The sequence below is a fragment of the Eutrema salsugineum genome, unplaced genomic scaffold, assembly GCF_000478725.1.
Source record: "Eutrema salsugineum unplaced genomic scaffold, Eutsalg1_0 scaffold_1, whole genome shotgun sequence".
In the NCBI taxonomy this organism is placed as follows: Eukaryota; Viridiplantae; Streptophyta; class Magnoliopsida; order Brassicales; family Brassicaceae; genus Eutrema; species Eutrema salsugineum.
The window spans coordinates 6,730,578-6,745,172 of NW_006256909.1; the positions used below are offsets into that span (position 1 = coordinate 6,730,578).

A 14,595-nucleotide genomic window follows, 5' to 3' on the forward strand; every position below is an offset into this window, starting at 1 on the left:
TAATTATTTAGCGATAGGGATTTTAGAAATTCAATACAAAATTATATCACTTTTTATGTGGAAATTTCTTCGATCAAATGGTTAAAAACTTCAAAAACGTTATATTAATTATAAAATTATATATTCAAAAGTTGCTGTTCTATCATTAACCGATGCAAAACTTATAAAAATTTCCAAAATGTTGTAGACAAAACTGTTTGTCGCGGATTTGAGTGATGCACATAGCTAGGCAAGTAAAAACCGCTTATTATGGGATTCGTGTGTTGCTGCAAATAGAGATTATTTGTTAATAATCGTTTGAATCCAACAACTGATCATCTTTGGCAGATAGCTATATTTATTTCTTTTGTTTGTTAAAAAAGATAAATGTAACCAAAACCATGGTTTGTCTATGCGGTGGAGTGGGCTTGTCAAGGCCTCAATCATTAAGTGTTTTTTTTTTCTTCTTTAGTAGTATCTAATAGAGTCCAAGAAAAAGATCCACTTGGGTAGAAAGAAAGAAAGAAAAAGAAGGAAAAGAAAAAAAAAAAAAAAAGCGGCGCGCTTCATAAGGAGGCACCTAGGTGTGGGAGAGGATAAGCGTAAACCGTAGGAGCCAAGTCAGCATTGATAACGGTTAGGTGTTAGAGAGAAAGTCTCTTTGTAAATATTGTCGGACCCGCTTATGTCGCATAAAGCCGGAGAGGCTCCACAGAGAATATGCTTTCTTCTTCTCTCTCATTTATTCCTTCCTCTCTTCTTTCTTTCTTTCCGTAATCTTATTATTATTACTCCTCCTCCTTTCCCTTTTTTCCCCCTTCTTCTCAGATCCTCTACTACTCAATCATGGAGTTTTTCCTAGAGATGCTTCTCACTGCCCTTGTTGCGCTTTTGTTTTCTTTCCTCCTCGCTAAGCTCGTGTCTTTGCCTGTTGCGGCGAACGGCGGTAGCAGAGAAAACGATCGGACTTCCGATCACTCTCAGGCGGAGAAGCACGAGATCGGTGTCGGTGGTGATACGGAGGAGCTTCGTTTTGGACTGAAAGTAGATCATGCTCGAGTGTTCCTCCAGAGCGAGAGGAATTTCCGAGTTGTTGATGAGAATGTGGAACCTGTTGATCGGTTTGGAAGCGAAGCTGATCAAGTTGTCGATGAACTCGAGGAGGTGACTAAAGGCGAAGACTTGGTGGCTTCAAATCTGGAAGATGCGTCCTTGGCTGATCTCTCGCCGGAAAATGTGGTAGTCGAGGAGATTATAGTTCGTGGAGAAGGCAAACAGAGAGACTCAAGTGGTGAAATCAGTGTTGAACGCGAGGAGTTGATTGTTCCGACGAAAGAAGATGGATCCACCACTTCTGTCTCGCCGGAAAACGTGATCGCGGAGGAGATTATGATTCGAGGACAAGAGGAAGGAAGCGAATCGACAGAGAGAAGAAGTGTTTCCGCAGAAAACACAAAAAGTGAGGAGGTTAAGGTCGAAGAGAGTGATACGGTGGAGGAGAGTGAAGATAAGATGGAGCGGAATACTGAAGAAGAAAGAGAGAATGAAGAGGAAATGAGTATTGAAGAAGATGATGATTGGGAGGGAATTGAGAAGAGTGAACTGCAGAATGCCTTTGCGGCTTCTGCAAAATTCATGGAAGAATCCAGAAAAGCTGAAGAAATTGGTGCGGAAGCTAAGATGGTGTTGTACGGCCTGCACAAGATCGCCACTGAAGGGCCATGCCGAGAGGCACAGCCTATGGCCGTCATGGTCTCTGCTCGTGCAAAATGGTACCATACTATTCCATGGTTTCTTGATTCTTTTTCATCTGCTTCTTATTTGCTTGGTTGGTTAAGGAATACATTTCCACATTGTAGAGTTTTGTAAGTTGTGTTGCTGATATGGGAGGGGCACCATATACTTGAAACTAGAAGGGATAAAGCTTTAGAAGATACCTGAACATCTTAGTTAGGACAGGATCAGCAATTTTTTGGTGTATGATGATGTAGCTTGGATGCTTTTATAGCATGCTCAACAACTGTTATGTGCGAGTGACAAACAGTGCTTACCTTGTGCTAGGAATGCCTGGCAAAAACTTGGGAACATGAGTCAAGAGGAGGCAATGGAGCAGTATCTTGCACTTGTTTCAAAGCAGATCCCTGGTTTGATGAATACTGGCCATAATGTGAGTTAGTTAGATGTTGAGGATTTGGATATTATCTGGATGTATTTATTGCCTTTTCAGGTCGGACAAACTCTGACTTATTCTCTTTCTCTCTCTCTTTCTACAGGTAGGGAAGAAGTCAGAAAATGAAACCTCTGTTTTCTTACCTCCTAATTCAGGACCATTGGAAGATCCGACAACCTTAGACATAACTGGTGTTGAATCCAGCAAAAATGGTAAAAACTAATTTTCTATGACTCTATGAGTAAATGATGTCTTTGTGTCAGCGATTTCTTGTATCTTTCCTTCCAGCACCCAATTATCTATTTCTTTCTAACTGCAAGCTTACTCGTATTAGAAATAGTTTCAGGGGAAAGCTGAATCCAGTGTTTAAGACAATGCTTGAAGAAGGATCTTTGGGAAAACAAAGGCAAATCTATTCTTTTGCATTAAAATATGTTTCTCAAAGATAATCATAAATGCAGTAAATAGACCATTTGGTGCCAACTTGGGTTGTCTAGTGTCCAATGGTTTAGGCTTTTCATTCGGTGTTTTTGGGTTGGAGGATTTGCAGCAAAACAAAAACACTTCAAATATTTATGCGCGTGTGTGCGTGGATTAGTTGATTTATGGTGTGTAGATAATGCTAAGACCTAATGAATCAAGTAAGGGAACTTATTTCATCCTAGTAGTTGCCTTAGTTTGATTCTAAATAACAGCAAGCTAAAGGCTAAAGCTGATTGCACTTAAACCATAAATAAGCAAGTTTTCTTACTTCCAAGTTGCAAGAGAGAAACTTGAGATAACTCCAAGTGAAAGCCTTCTCACAGCCAGTGTTGTGTACACTCTCTAACCAGTTAACCTTTGTTATGAGCGTTTGGAACAATCACCAATTTCACAATACGACCAAAAAGAACAGCACTTCTTGAACTCGCAACACACTCTAATTCCAAAACAAGAATCTGGTGTTTCCATTAGCCTTGATGCTCTTCCAGCATTGTGCAATATATTTCTATTACAACTTGTAATAATAGATAGATGCGAAAACTATCCCCAAATAGTAGAATTTCAAAAGGGTTCAAAAGGGTTTACAAGAGTAGAGATGGAATATTCATAGAAGAAAAAAAATTACAGACAAAAGGCAAATCCGCTATTATTTGATCTTTTTGCAGACAACAAAAAAAAACTGAGATTTTGGGAGAAACATGAACATGAAATCGAAGAAGAAAACAGAGAAACATCTTTCAAAGAAAAGATGAATCAAGGAACGATCTTGAAAGCCTTGTACTTGTCAATCCAAGAGATAAAAGAGTTGTTGGAGTTCCTGAAACCAAGGAAGCCATGTTCTTTGCTCTTGTTCATACTATCAATCATTCCTTCAACACCAAGTATAACATCAGCAAACCACCACACACCAACTTCATCAAGCTTCTTCTCCTGCAACTGATTCTCCTTCACCATCTCCTCCCACACTCTCTCTTTCCCTTTCATCATCTCCACCAACCCCAGATTCTTCCCTTCCTCGAATCCATACTCCTCGATCCCAAACTGCTCAGCAAGAACCTTCCAAAGATGTTTCCACTTGAACATATCAGCGTTGTTGCAGTTAAACGCCTCGTTCTTTGCGTAAGGATCAACCGCAGCCCAAATCTGCTGCTCCGCCACCAAATCCGCGTCTGAAGCTGCCGTGAAACCTTCCCACGCCTTCTTGCTCCCCGGAAAAACCAACTTAGACCCTTCGTGCTTACATATCGCCGCGTAGACGCAGAGAGTACCCACAATGTTCATCAAACTATACGGAGAGAATCCGAAGATCGTGTTGGGTCTATGCACAGACCAAGTCACGCTTTCTTTCTTCTTGATCTCTTCAAACAGAACATCCTCCAGAGTATAATAGAAATTCTGGATCTGCAATCTCGGCATATCCTCCGTGAACGGCGGATCGTGACGCTGAGATCTCTTCTCGAGGTTATCGAAAGGGCCGATGTAGTGTTTGGTCCCCGTCTGGAGACAAACGTGGCGGAGATTCGGCGCGTTTGGGAGGACGGCACGGAGGACGTTGCGGAGCATTGAGCCGTTCGCGTCGCAGTTTTCGGTCTCGGAGGATCGGTTGGTCCAGGTGACGTAGAAGACGTGTGTGACGTCGGTTAGACGGGAAAGCTTGGATCGGGCTTCTTCGGCGTCGGAGACATCACACTGGATGTAATCGATTGGATGATCGGCGTTCCAGCTAGGTCGAGGACGGCGAGCGACGCCGTAGACTTTCCATGGACCGCCGGGTGTATCGGAGAGAGGGAGGATCTCGGCCAGGCTGTTTCCGACGATTCCGGTGACGCCGATGATGAGTGCGACGCTCTCGTAGCTTTGCGTCGGCTCATCTTCGTCGAGTTTCTTCTGCGAAAAGAGAAGATTGTAATAAATCAGTGTCTATGAAGAAGAAGATCAATGGATTGATGATTTAGGGATTGGGGTTGAAATTTTTACCTTGGCAGCTCCGATGGCGCCAGCCCACCACCAACTCATTTTCTCGATCAAATCGGTGACTGAAGAAGAAGAAGAAGAAGAAGAAGAAGAAGAAGAAGAAGGTAATCTAATCTGATTTTGAGGCTAAGAGATGTTTCTAGACTCGCTGTTTTTAAGTAATTTTTGCTAAACAGAGAGCCGTGTGGGGTTTGTTTTTCTTAGCCTTTTATTGTCACGTAGCTAAACGTAGTTTATGAATAAAATCTTAACAAAAACGTGAACTTTCACACAACTTACTCGAGTACATCAACTTTTGTTATTTATGGTAAGCCACGCAATAGTTCTATCCAATTCCCATATAAAGCCATGAAAAACAAATGTTTTTTAGAAAGATAAAAAAATTCACAGAAGCTTTTATACTATCTTAGAAACATAAATAATTATGGCACGCAATTAACATACAATAATACGAATTTTCCTTCCCGCATTAATCGGCGACATTGCGAAACCGTGGAGATAATAGACGGTAAAACGTCTGGAAATGTGTCCGTCCACACGAAATATTACAAACGAAGTAGACTGGAAGAAGAAAAAGATTACGGTAGCTAGGAAATGTTTTCGGTTTCGCTTCAAATAAATAATTTTACATGTTAATCGCATTGTTGGAATTAGGCATATCAAGAATCTATAGTTTGATTGACTGAAAACAAATTTCAGATAAATAATTAACATGTTAATCGCATTATTAGTAGGCATTATTGTATAGTTTGATTGATTGGGAATCAAGGCTCTAAACCGTTCTGGCCGGGAGTAAACGAAGAAGAAGAAGGTATGGTTGTGAACCTGTTCATTGGAGAATACAACATAATCGTTGCTAAACCGTTTCTAATCTTCTCAAACCGGATCACAGAAAGAAACTGTCCTTACCACAGCTTTTTGTTCAACCATTGTCCAACTATGGACCAGCTTAATTATGTTCACGAGTGACAGGTCTTATCTCAAAAATCGAATCATATTTGATTTAGTTTACTTAATCGAATCGAAATTGAAGTAATTAACAATCTCACCAGCCTCTATTATTGCAGAATCTCTAACTGTTGCTGACAGTCTGGCTATGGCATAGAACTTGCCAGCTTTGAGCATCACATCCTAATTGGATACTTCTCAATCAACAAATTCCAAATAAATACCCAAAAGATGAAAACTTGAGACATTATTTAGATAGTTAAAATGACTAGCAATCAGAAGAAATACAAAGCACATCTTACAAAGGATTCGCGCAAATTCATTAAACCTAACAAGATGCTGGAAAACAGAGATATATTTAACTATTTGGACTCGGGGAGTCTCTTAACGAAATTCATCTTCTCGTAGTAGCTAATCGAGAGGAGAGAAAGAGAGAGTTTCAATTCGTCTTTACCCAACCTCGCATGTGGATTAGGACTCGACAGAGACCAGAGGTAGAGTGAGTGGAGTCGTCTGAAGCCGCCGAGAGCCAAGACGACAGATCTGAGCTGGAGTTGGCTGCAGCCGATGTTGGCCCAGTGACGCGTGCAGATCAGCTCCCAGAGCCGTTCGTCTTGTGCAGTCTTGTGCCAGATCTTGCTCACGCAAGAAGACATAGCTAAGGTCCTCGCGTCTACGTGCTTCAACACCTCGTACAGTAGATTCTCGTCTAAATTCGTGAATCCGATTTCCGATCCTTCGTTTTCCTCTGAGCTCTTCATCTTCTTGTTCTCGTCCCTACCATCACCGTCTAAGAGAGGATTGGAAGAACAACGCTTCATGTGGAATCGATTTTTCAGAAAAATGATGATGTTTGAGAGGAGAGATGAGAAAAAAAAAAAAGTTATTGAAGTGAAGAAGAAGAAGACAAGGAGATTGGGTTCTGAGCTTTGGAGCCTTAGAGGAGGGCCCTACTCTTTGAGTATTGTAGAAGACGACGAAAAAAGATTAAACGAAAGTGACGATTATACCCTCACAGCTATTTTTGTCTTCGGATATTTCTAATTTTATTTTTCAACTAACAGTTTAGCATAAAGTTAACGGAGTGAATCATTTGTGGGATTGAAATTGATTTGTTCAAAATAAAAAAAGGTATTATAAGATCAGAGTTTGGAAGTTATCTCATTCTTTCTTTGTGTTTGTGTGTGTCAGCGAGTTGTATTATCCCTCTTTTTATGATCAAATTAAGAATATATGGATTGCACGACGGGTCCCTTTGACACAATCTATAAATACTGTCAAGATGATAACAATGCTTGGAATTAATCAACAATTCACTTCTTTAATGCTCCCAAACAAACAAGAAGAGATCCAATATTTCTTAAATGCTTATGAGAACGAATCATTCTATTTTCACTCAATCATTTTCATCTCCCCAAGATATTCGATACAACGATCTCAAGATATATGTTCTCCGATATTTTGCAGGATGAGATCGGTGGATGGTACTCGGAGTTATCCATCACAGCTAGACTGGTGGCTTATATTACGTTTTTGGGTACAATCTCGCATAGTTATATAACGTATACTATCATATTCAAAGTAGAGCTAATTTGCTCTTCCTTTTTTTTGTGTTATTGTTTCTTAGGGACTATAATGTTCATTATATTTTTGATATTAAAATTTCTGAGCGAATGCGACATGGAAGGTGACACAGAGAGATTACCAGTGGTGGCAAGAGAAGAAGAAGTCACCCTTTGGACGCCGCTGGTTAACGAGTCATCGGAGGTAACGAGCAAAGGGGATGTACAAACGGCGTCGTTTAGCTCGTCGGATGATGTGGACTATTCAACATTGTGTGTCATATGTTTCGAGGAGCGCAGAAATTGTTTCTTCGTACCTTGCGGTCACTCTGCCACTTGTCGTGGCTGTGCTCAGAAGATCTTGTCGGAAGAAAATAAGGTGTGTCCGATTTGCCGGAGGGTAATACGCAAATCTAAAAGATTATTGTTGAAGTTGTGAATGTTTGTTGCTTTTCTTAACCATTTTGTCAAATGATTCCAAGACAATTCTTTAATTGATTGTATGCTGATCTTTCACTACATTTTTTCCAAAGAAAACATGATTCTGTTTCACAAAATAAAAATAAAGATTAGATGAGAAAAAAATAGATTTTTGTAGTTTTAATTTTTCTTTTGTTAACAAATCATGAATTTATGTTAAATTTTATGATTATGTTTTCAGAATATAATATAGCGATTATGAAAATAGAAGTTTAGTAAATTAAATAGTCTAAATTCTTGAAGAACCCAACTACACATTGTTAAATGTAACATTTGTAGATTTACTCTCATTCTATTGGATGTTTATGGACATCCTTGTCACCATGAGAAATGCAGCAAAAATGTAGAGATATTTTTTTTTTTGGCCGAACAAAATGTAGAGATATGATATATTAAAGTAGATAGTATAGAAAAAGTTACACCTAAATATAGTTAATTCTTATATCAAATATAATTAACTAGTTGTATATGCTTATGTTGTGATACGTTTTTGCCAAAAGTTAAACCGAACCCGAACCAAAGTAAAATTCGGTCCCAAGTGTTCCAAAAACACATCTTGCTTTGTTCCAATTCCGGTCATCAGCATACTAACAGGCCTGGACCTCTTATATTGGGCTATTTAAGTGTTATATCCTCCTTGTCTATTTTTTTTAATAAAAACACAAAACTATTTCATAGATCCTAATAAAAACATTTTCTAGGTCCAACTAGTGCTGTAAAACTCCACTAATATTAAAGTAAACTAGAAATATTTAGGCTCCAATTGTTGCAATCTTTTTGTATTAGAAGTCTAAAATTTTATTAGTCTTTTAAGAAAGCAAATATTGTACATGCATGAGTATGTTTTTCTTATTATTTTGTTCTATCAACATCTTCTTTCTATTTTTTGTTCTAATACAATTGAGATGAATGACGGTAAATTATTGCATTGATTTTGCTGGGTATCTGTTATTCTTGTGAATGGTCATATCATTTGTGCTTTGCAGATTTTTGTCTTGTTGTGATAAATATGCGTGAGTATAGTCTTGTTGTGCTCCAAAAATTGATCACGAACATTGGTGTAGCATTATACTCTATGATTTTTTGGTTATGTGCACGAAACTCTATACTCTATGATTTATCGGTTATGTGCAGTAAACTCTATACTCTATGATTTTTTGGTTATGTGCACAAATTTGGAGCAAATTTTTGTTTTCAATTGTAAGTTTCCTAAACCATCTAGAGAATTTGAAATTATCAAAAAAATTAATATTTTGAATTCGCATTTGAGATGAAATACAATATCATATTTTGAAAATAGAACAAACACCTAGATCATATTTTCAGAAAATAGTCACAATAATTTGTTTTTCCTCTCTTTGGTCCATCTTTGCATCATTTGGAGGCTATGTTAATATCGTAGTCATATTTGGATTTTCATTTTGCTTTGTTTGATGTAAAAGGATGATTGATCAAATCAACGCTCATTAAATTCTTTTCACAATATCAAGTGTTAATCATGAGAATATACAAAACAACTTTATAATTGGCAAAGCTATGGTAAACAAGAAATGCATAAATCTTCAATGATTTTTATCACTTTTATTTTATTAATTTTAGTGGTTCACACAAATAATGTTATACTAAAAAACCTATAGTCTTCCTCCTTAATTTTTTTAGACCATCAGCAACGTAGAAACTGAGTTTGGTCTTTTATTTAATATTTTAATATTAAAAGTGGACAAAAACAATTAAATTTAAACATGTGGCATCAAGAGATGTAAATTATTGTTTTTAATTTAGATACATTTCTGGTTCAAAGTTTATACAGACCCATTTTTTATTCACAAATATTCGGAAGAAACGCCCTCTTGAAGATTTGCATATGGTCTTATATTTCTGAGAATTCATTTGGATGATTGTTTATCCTGCTAAGTCATGATGATTGTTTCAATAGTCTGAAGAATCTAAACAACTATACATTATTGAACGTAACATTTAAAGATTTATCCTTATTCTACCGTAGATTTTCATGGACATCTTTGTCACCATGAGAACTGTAGCAAAAATGTAGAGACAAATATATATACAAGACTACCATTCACCTCGTATTATAATGGGTGGCTCGTAAGCTCGTAGGTCCATAAAAATCCTTTAATAGAATGGAACTCACCCCAAGTACTAATTTTAGAATTTAGATATCCTAGGTCTTTTAACGTTTTGAATTGTATCCATGTGGGTTATTTTATATACATGCTTCTCTCATTATAACACTAGTTGATTTGCAATGAAACTTTGGTTTGTACAACGACTTTAGAAAAAGAAGAAGATAACGACACTATCTGAAAAAGATATGACATCAATCCTTCGAAACAAAGCATATCAACCGTTGGATTAAAAAAAATGATATCATCATCTTAAAATCCTATAAATCTCAGCTGTTGGATCAATTACAAAAATACAAGACTTTTTCTCTCGTATAGATTTCCGTGAAAAATGTGACTTTGTTGTGTGGTGAACCGAATGAATACTTGTTGACTGGACAAGTTGGTACATAATGGAGCCGGGCCGTGAGTCTCTACCAGCTCCCTCCACACGCTTCGCACGTGCAGTTTTAATCCATACGCGAAAGTGTAATTAAAAAAGAAAAAGAAAAGAAGAGGTACTGTATATACGGTATACGATATAATCTACCAATATGATTTTAAGTTATTAAATGTTAATTACCAAAGAATAAACGAATTTTCTTCTCTCTCGTTTTCGCGAGAACTTTTCCCCCGAAGAAGAAGAAGAAGACGAGGTTTTCTCTCGGAGCGGCCAACCGTCGTCGCCGGAGATAGTGCAGTGAATATTTTAACAGAGTGTAGATATTTACATATATATAGAGGCACAGGAAGGGATTTGGGAGATGCGAGTGCGCATCGGTTTTGTTGGAACGGATAACTCGCTTGACCTAGGGTTTCATCTTCCTGCTACTCGGTGGTGAGACGTTTACTTCTTTATTTTCTTCTTTTTAGAATGATTCGTAGCTGTGAAATTCGCCTGGGTTTACTATTAGTCATCTGTCTTCATTTTTTATTTTATTTCCTTTTGTAAATTTGATTGTCTGAATTGATCATAGGAATCTTGTTCAGTGAATTGGCCTTATCTCATATTCTCTGCCACATGTGTTGAATTTTGATAGTTTTTCCGAATTTTAGGGTTTTGATCCTGGGCTGAGGATTTGGTTGGCAGTATATTGACATAGATGTGCTCTAGTTTCTGAAATGGGGCGATTTTTCAATATGTTTTTTTCTCCTCTATTCTGTACTACTGCGATCAATTCGATATTGGCTGTATTGCCGTTAATATTAGCCACGGTCTTAGTTGTCCTGCAAATTGCTATATGTATGCTTATTTTACTTCCTCGTGCCAATTGCCAGATTTCTATGTTATTTCTCGAAATTGGAGTTCATTTTCGATCGATACAGAAGGCTAAAGCCATAAAGTTTGTCTTTTATGCGTTTTTATCTCAGGACCTTGTCAAATGGGAGAAAGAACCTTTTTGCTTCCTAAGGGTGTTCAACATTGTTGGAGTTGACATATGTAAATCAGTATGACGCTTGAGGATTTCTTTACGCTAACAGAAATAAAAGATGGACTCGCGGCCACTTTTCGCGTTGAAGAGCTCGTGTCTGTCATGCAGAGTAATAAAGATTCAGTTTTGAAGAACGCTGGCGATGCTTCTAGACAATGGACGGCTGTTGCAACCACAATTGCGGCCACAAAGAACAGAGAATGTCTTGATGTTTTTGTAAATTTAGATGGACTCCTTTACTTAAGTAGCTGGCTAGCAGAAGCTCAGATGTTGGCTAACGATTCGACTGACAAATCTATAGAGGAGTCAGTTCTTGCTTTGTTAGAAGCTCTTGAAAATATAGGTGTAGACAGTTCGAGGTTAGTTTCTTCTGGGATATGGGATGCTGTCAAGAAACTTGTTGACCATGGTAATTCTCGGGTTCAGGAACAGGCGAGAAAGCTCTATGGTAGCTGGAAGGATAAGGTAGTTTATGACCATTCTGAACGTGACACTGAAAGCTGTAGCAAAGCTCATGAAGATGAGATGAGAATCGTAGCGGCAAGCAGGGAGAGCAGTGGGCTAAAATCCGCTGTTACTCGTTGTTCAACGCAAAGCAATAATGAAAAGGAGGTTCCTCAAAAAGCAGATGAAGCCTTGCTGTCAGGAAGCTCAGGAGAAAACAACCCAGATCAAGATAACGGTTTGGAACTGCAGAAGGACAAGGTTGGGTTTGAGTCGAACCTGAAGTCCCACTGCTCTAATACGATGACCGAAACTTTAAATGGCTCTTCTACCGATGATATTATGAAAGAAGTTCAAGAAAATCTTTCCTTGAAGGAAAAAAGCTCTATGAGGGAGACGATGGGTCCCACAATATTTGGTAGTATGCCTAATAGCTCTAGTAGCCTTCCTTATTCGGAGCGCGATAGTGTTGAAGGCCCATCAAATGATCCACTGGGTGCTGAGATATCTAAGGAAAAGCAGGTGGGAATCTATGGAAATTTTCTAGAAAAAATGGGTGGACCTTTAGCAGTGACATCTAGTTCAGCAGGACATGTAGCTGTGTCTTCTGATTCTCTTATTGCCAGTATGGAGTTGGAGAAATATAGTCTTTTGCAGAGTAGTCTTGATTCAAATGAGGTGAGCAGGAATGCATCTGAGACGATATGTGGGTCACACGATGTGAGCAAGGCCCATAATAACAAACATGTGCCTTCATTGGCTCATATAACGGACAATCAGGATTCTGACAATTCATCAAGATTATCAGGTGGCCATGGCAGAAATAGAAAAGTTGAGAGTGACAATATGACTGCTCATGCTGACCATGAAGAAAAAAAAGATGATAAGAGCCATTCAGACAGCAAGAGGAGAGTAAAACGGAGAAAGAACCGCAGGTCTTCTAGATCAATGACCATATCCCAGCGCCTTGGAGCAATTGACAAAACAACTGCTGATATTGACCTTGGTATTTTGGATGCCTTGGAGGTCGCTACCAAAGTCGCACAGGAAGTCGCAAGAGAAGTGGACTCTGGAGAAGCTTCTCGCAGTTCTTCAGAAGAATTGTCTGATGATAACGGGCAGTCTGGTTCGAAAGACTCCCACGATGATGATCTACACACAGGTTCTCCATCTAAGGGATTATCAGTGGGTGAAAGCCATTCCTTAGAGGAACCTCATGTTGGAGATGACGATGTTATGGATGAGAAGAATAACAAACGTGAAAATGGGATGATGAACAATGATGATGTTAAGAAGAACCACCTAGCAACAGCTGCTAAATCTGAAGTAGGCAGAGAGAAAAGCCCATGTGGCTTTGACCTCAATGAAGATATTTGTCCTGATAATACAGATGTCATTATGTCCTCCATATCTACCACCACTACTCCTATGATGTGTGTTTCACATTCTGTCTCAACTTCTGGAATGCATGCAGCAGCACCGTTGCAATTGGACAGATCTCTTAGCGCGAAAGGATCGGCTGCTACTGGTCTACATCACCCAGAATTACCTCATAAAGCTCATAGCGGGGATTTAAGAGAACAGCAGGTGATTTGTCGTGGTATTGATCTGAATGTAGCTGAGGTAGGAGATGATCAAGTTGAAGATCTAACTCCCTTGAAACAGTTTCCTTTTTACTCATCAAACTTGAGGGGTGGAGAGTCATCACATGAAGCTAATCTCCGGGGATCAAGCAGGTTCAACCTGGATTTGAATTGTACAAACGAGGACGATGACATGCCTCCACCTTCTGCTGAGCTGAAGATGGAAACAAGATTGTTTCTAAGTCCCAATGGTCAGCAAAGCGCATCACCTTTCTCCTCAATGTCAGTTCCTCAGCAATCAGGCAAGGAAGTCAACTTTGACTTGAATGACAGGCCACAGTTTTTTATCGATTCACGTGATCAGGGTCCTTACTATGGACGGCACCCATGGAGTACAGGCCCCTATGGAGGGCATGAACCGGTTATTTCTATCTTGGGTACAAAAGTGGACGTTGACAGAAAAGACTCTGTACCCCAGATGGCTTCGTTCTTGTCCAATGGTAAGTCTCTCGAGCCTGCAGCAGGATTATTCATGGGAAGAACGGGAAACTCTTTGGGTTTAGGCCCTGGTGTTTCTTTTTCTCCAGCCCCTATGTATGGCTACAACGGCTTGACTGGTCCTCCTGGTATGTCAATGTCATCGCCCATGTATGTTCCTGGAACAGCTATTCCATACATGGTGGACGCTAGGGGTACGCCAGTGATGATGCCTCAAATGATCGGATCAAGCCCATATGTGCAGCCACAATTCCCTCAACAACACATGTTCATGAGCTTGGCGGGTGGATCGCCTAGTTTGAATGGATCAATGCGGCCACAGTTTGATCAGAGTTCTGGGTTTGGGCTTGAGATGGGAAACAGAGAGTCGTTAAGTTTGAGGCAGTTTCTGTCACCGGAACAAAGTGGGGCTATGGGAGAGCATTCAGGAGCAAATGCAGAGCCCTCATCGAGTTCATCTATTAGCGTTGGTGGGAAGCGTAAAGAGCCGGAGACACGTTGGGAGTTCCCTCCATGGAGATAGTGATTTACAAATAGTTGAGATGGATTGGTTGATTGGTCGTCAAAGAATGTTGACAAGGTTATAATTTGTCTTTGCTGAACTTTCTCTTCCTTTTTTTTTCATCTTTCCCCATCAGTTTTCCCCGTTTTTCAGGTTTTAATTTCATAACATATATATAGGAGGATTAGTTCAAACATTGGTATATGTCAAGCTTCTTTTTAACCTTGTTGGGTTTTTCTCCATAAAATAAATATATAGTTTTGCGTTTCAAAACTCAAGAAAAAGTATTATTTGTGTGTTCCTTTAGTCATGGACTCGTAATGGTTGTTGACACCCTCTAATTTTTAAATAACTGTCTCATAGTAGAAAAACAGCGAGCCATAGGCGCTTAGGCAGTATCAGTTTCGAACTGCACG

The 14,595-nt window shown here is 39.1% G+C and overlaps 5 protein-coding genes across 7 annotated transcripts; 3 read left to right on the forward strand and 2 right to left on the reverse strand.

Moving 5' to 3' along the window:
- The first annotated feature begins 713 nt into the window (after positions 1–713).
- LOC18031077 (acyl-CoA-binding domain-containing protein 3) lies at positions 714–2,845 on the forward strand. 3 transcript variants are annotated; one of them, XM_006413394.2, is made up of 4 exons: positions 714–1,751; positions 2,041–2,146; positions 2,253–2,361; positions 2,496–2,845. In XM_006413394.2, exons 1-4 carry the CDS (start codon positions 826–828, stop codon positions 2,504–2,506), a joined length of 1,152 nt encoding a protein of 383 aa, XP_006413457.1. In that variant the 5' UTR covers positions 714–825; the 3' UTR covers positions 2,507–2,845. The 3 variants fall into 3 exon arrangements, with proteins under 3 accessions (XP_006413457.1, XP_006413458.1, XP_006413459.1); XM_006413395.2 differs by having other exon boundaries at positions 2,490–2,844; XM_006413396.2 differs by having other exon boundaries at positions 2,484–2,843.
- A 353-nt stretch (positions 2,846–3,198) lies between these two features.
- LOC18031078 (3-oxo-Delta(4,5)-steroid 5-beta-reductase) lies at positions 3,199–4,765 on the reverse strand. Its single transcript, XM_006413397.2, has 2 exons — positions 4,610–4,765; positions 3,199–4,519 (listed from the first exon to the last, which is right to left on the reverse strand). Exons 1-2 carry the CDS (start codon positions 4,646–4,648, stop codon positions 3,386–3,388), a joined length of 1,173 nt encoding a protein of 390 aa, XP_006413460.1. The 5' UTR covers positions 4,649–4,765; the 3' UTR covers positions 3,199–3,385.
- Positions 4,766–5,786: 1,021 nt separating this feature from the next.
- On the reverse strand, positions 5,787–6,553 carry LOC18031079 (F-box protein GID2). The gene has a single exon (XM_006413398.2). It carries the CDS (start codon positions 6,373–6,375, stop codon positions 5,917–5,919), a length of 459 nt encoding a protein of 152 aa, XP_006413461.1. The 5' UTR covers positions 6,376–6,553; the 3' UTR covers positions 5,787–5,916.
- Positions 6,554–7,181: 628 nt separating this feature from the next.
- Positions 7,182–7,657, forward strand: LOC18031080 (probable E3 ubiquitin-protein ligase LUL2). The gene has a single exon (XM_024150101.1). It carries the CDS (start codon positions 7,190–7,192, stop codon positions 7,553–7,555), a length of 366 nt encoding a protein of 121 aa, XP_024005869.1. The 5' UTR covers positions 7,182–7,189; the 3' UTR covers positions 7,556–7,657.
- A 2,655-nt stretch (positions 7,658–10,312) lies between these two features.
- LOC18031081 lies at positions 10,313–14,440 on the forward strand. Its single transcript, XM_006413400.2, has 2 exons — positions 10,313–10,557; positions 11,091–14,440. Exon 2 carries the CDS (start codon positions 11,171–11,173, stop codon positions 14,198–14,200), a length of 3,030 nt encoding a protein of 1,009 aa, XP_006413463.2. The 5' UTR covers positions 10,313–10,557; positions 11,091–11,170; the 3' UTR covers positions 14,201–14,440.
- Positions 14,441–14,595: the final 155 nt, after the last annotated feature.

Bases quoted from the DNA above. Each gene is read 5' to 3' on its own strand.
- LOC18031079 (XM_006413398.2), bottom strand. From the start codon at position 6,375: ATGAAGCGTTGTTCTTCCAATCCTCTCTTAGACGGTGATGGTAGGGAC.
- LOC18031080 (XM_024150101.1), top strand. From the start codon at position 7,190: ATGTTCATTATATTTTTGATATTAAAATTTCTGAGCGAATGCGACATG.
- LOC18031077 (XM_006413396.2), top strand. From the start codon at position 826: ATGGAGTTTTTCCTAGAGATGCTTCTCACTGCCCTTGTTGCGCTTTTG. The intron at 1,752-2,040 runs GTACCATACTAT...ACCTTGTGCTAG, and splicing joins GTCTCTGCTCGTGCAAAATG to GAATGCCTGGCAAAAACTTG. The intron at 2,362-2,483 runs GTAAAAACTAAT...TACTCGTATTAG, and splicing joins TGTTGAATCCAGCAAAAATG to AAATAGTTTCAGGGGAAAGC.
- LOC18031081 (XM_006413400.2), top strand. From the start codon at position 11,171: ATGACGCTTGAGGATTTCTTTACGCTAACAGAAATAAAAGATGGACTC.
- LOC18031078 (XM_006413397.2), bottom strand. From the start codon at position 4,648: ATGAGTTGGTGGTGGGCTGGCGCCATCGGAGCTGCCAAG. The intron at 4,520-4,609 runs GTAAAAATTTCA...CTCTTTTCGCAG, and splicing joins GCGCCATCGGAGCTGCCAAG to AAGAAACTCGACGAAGATGA.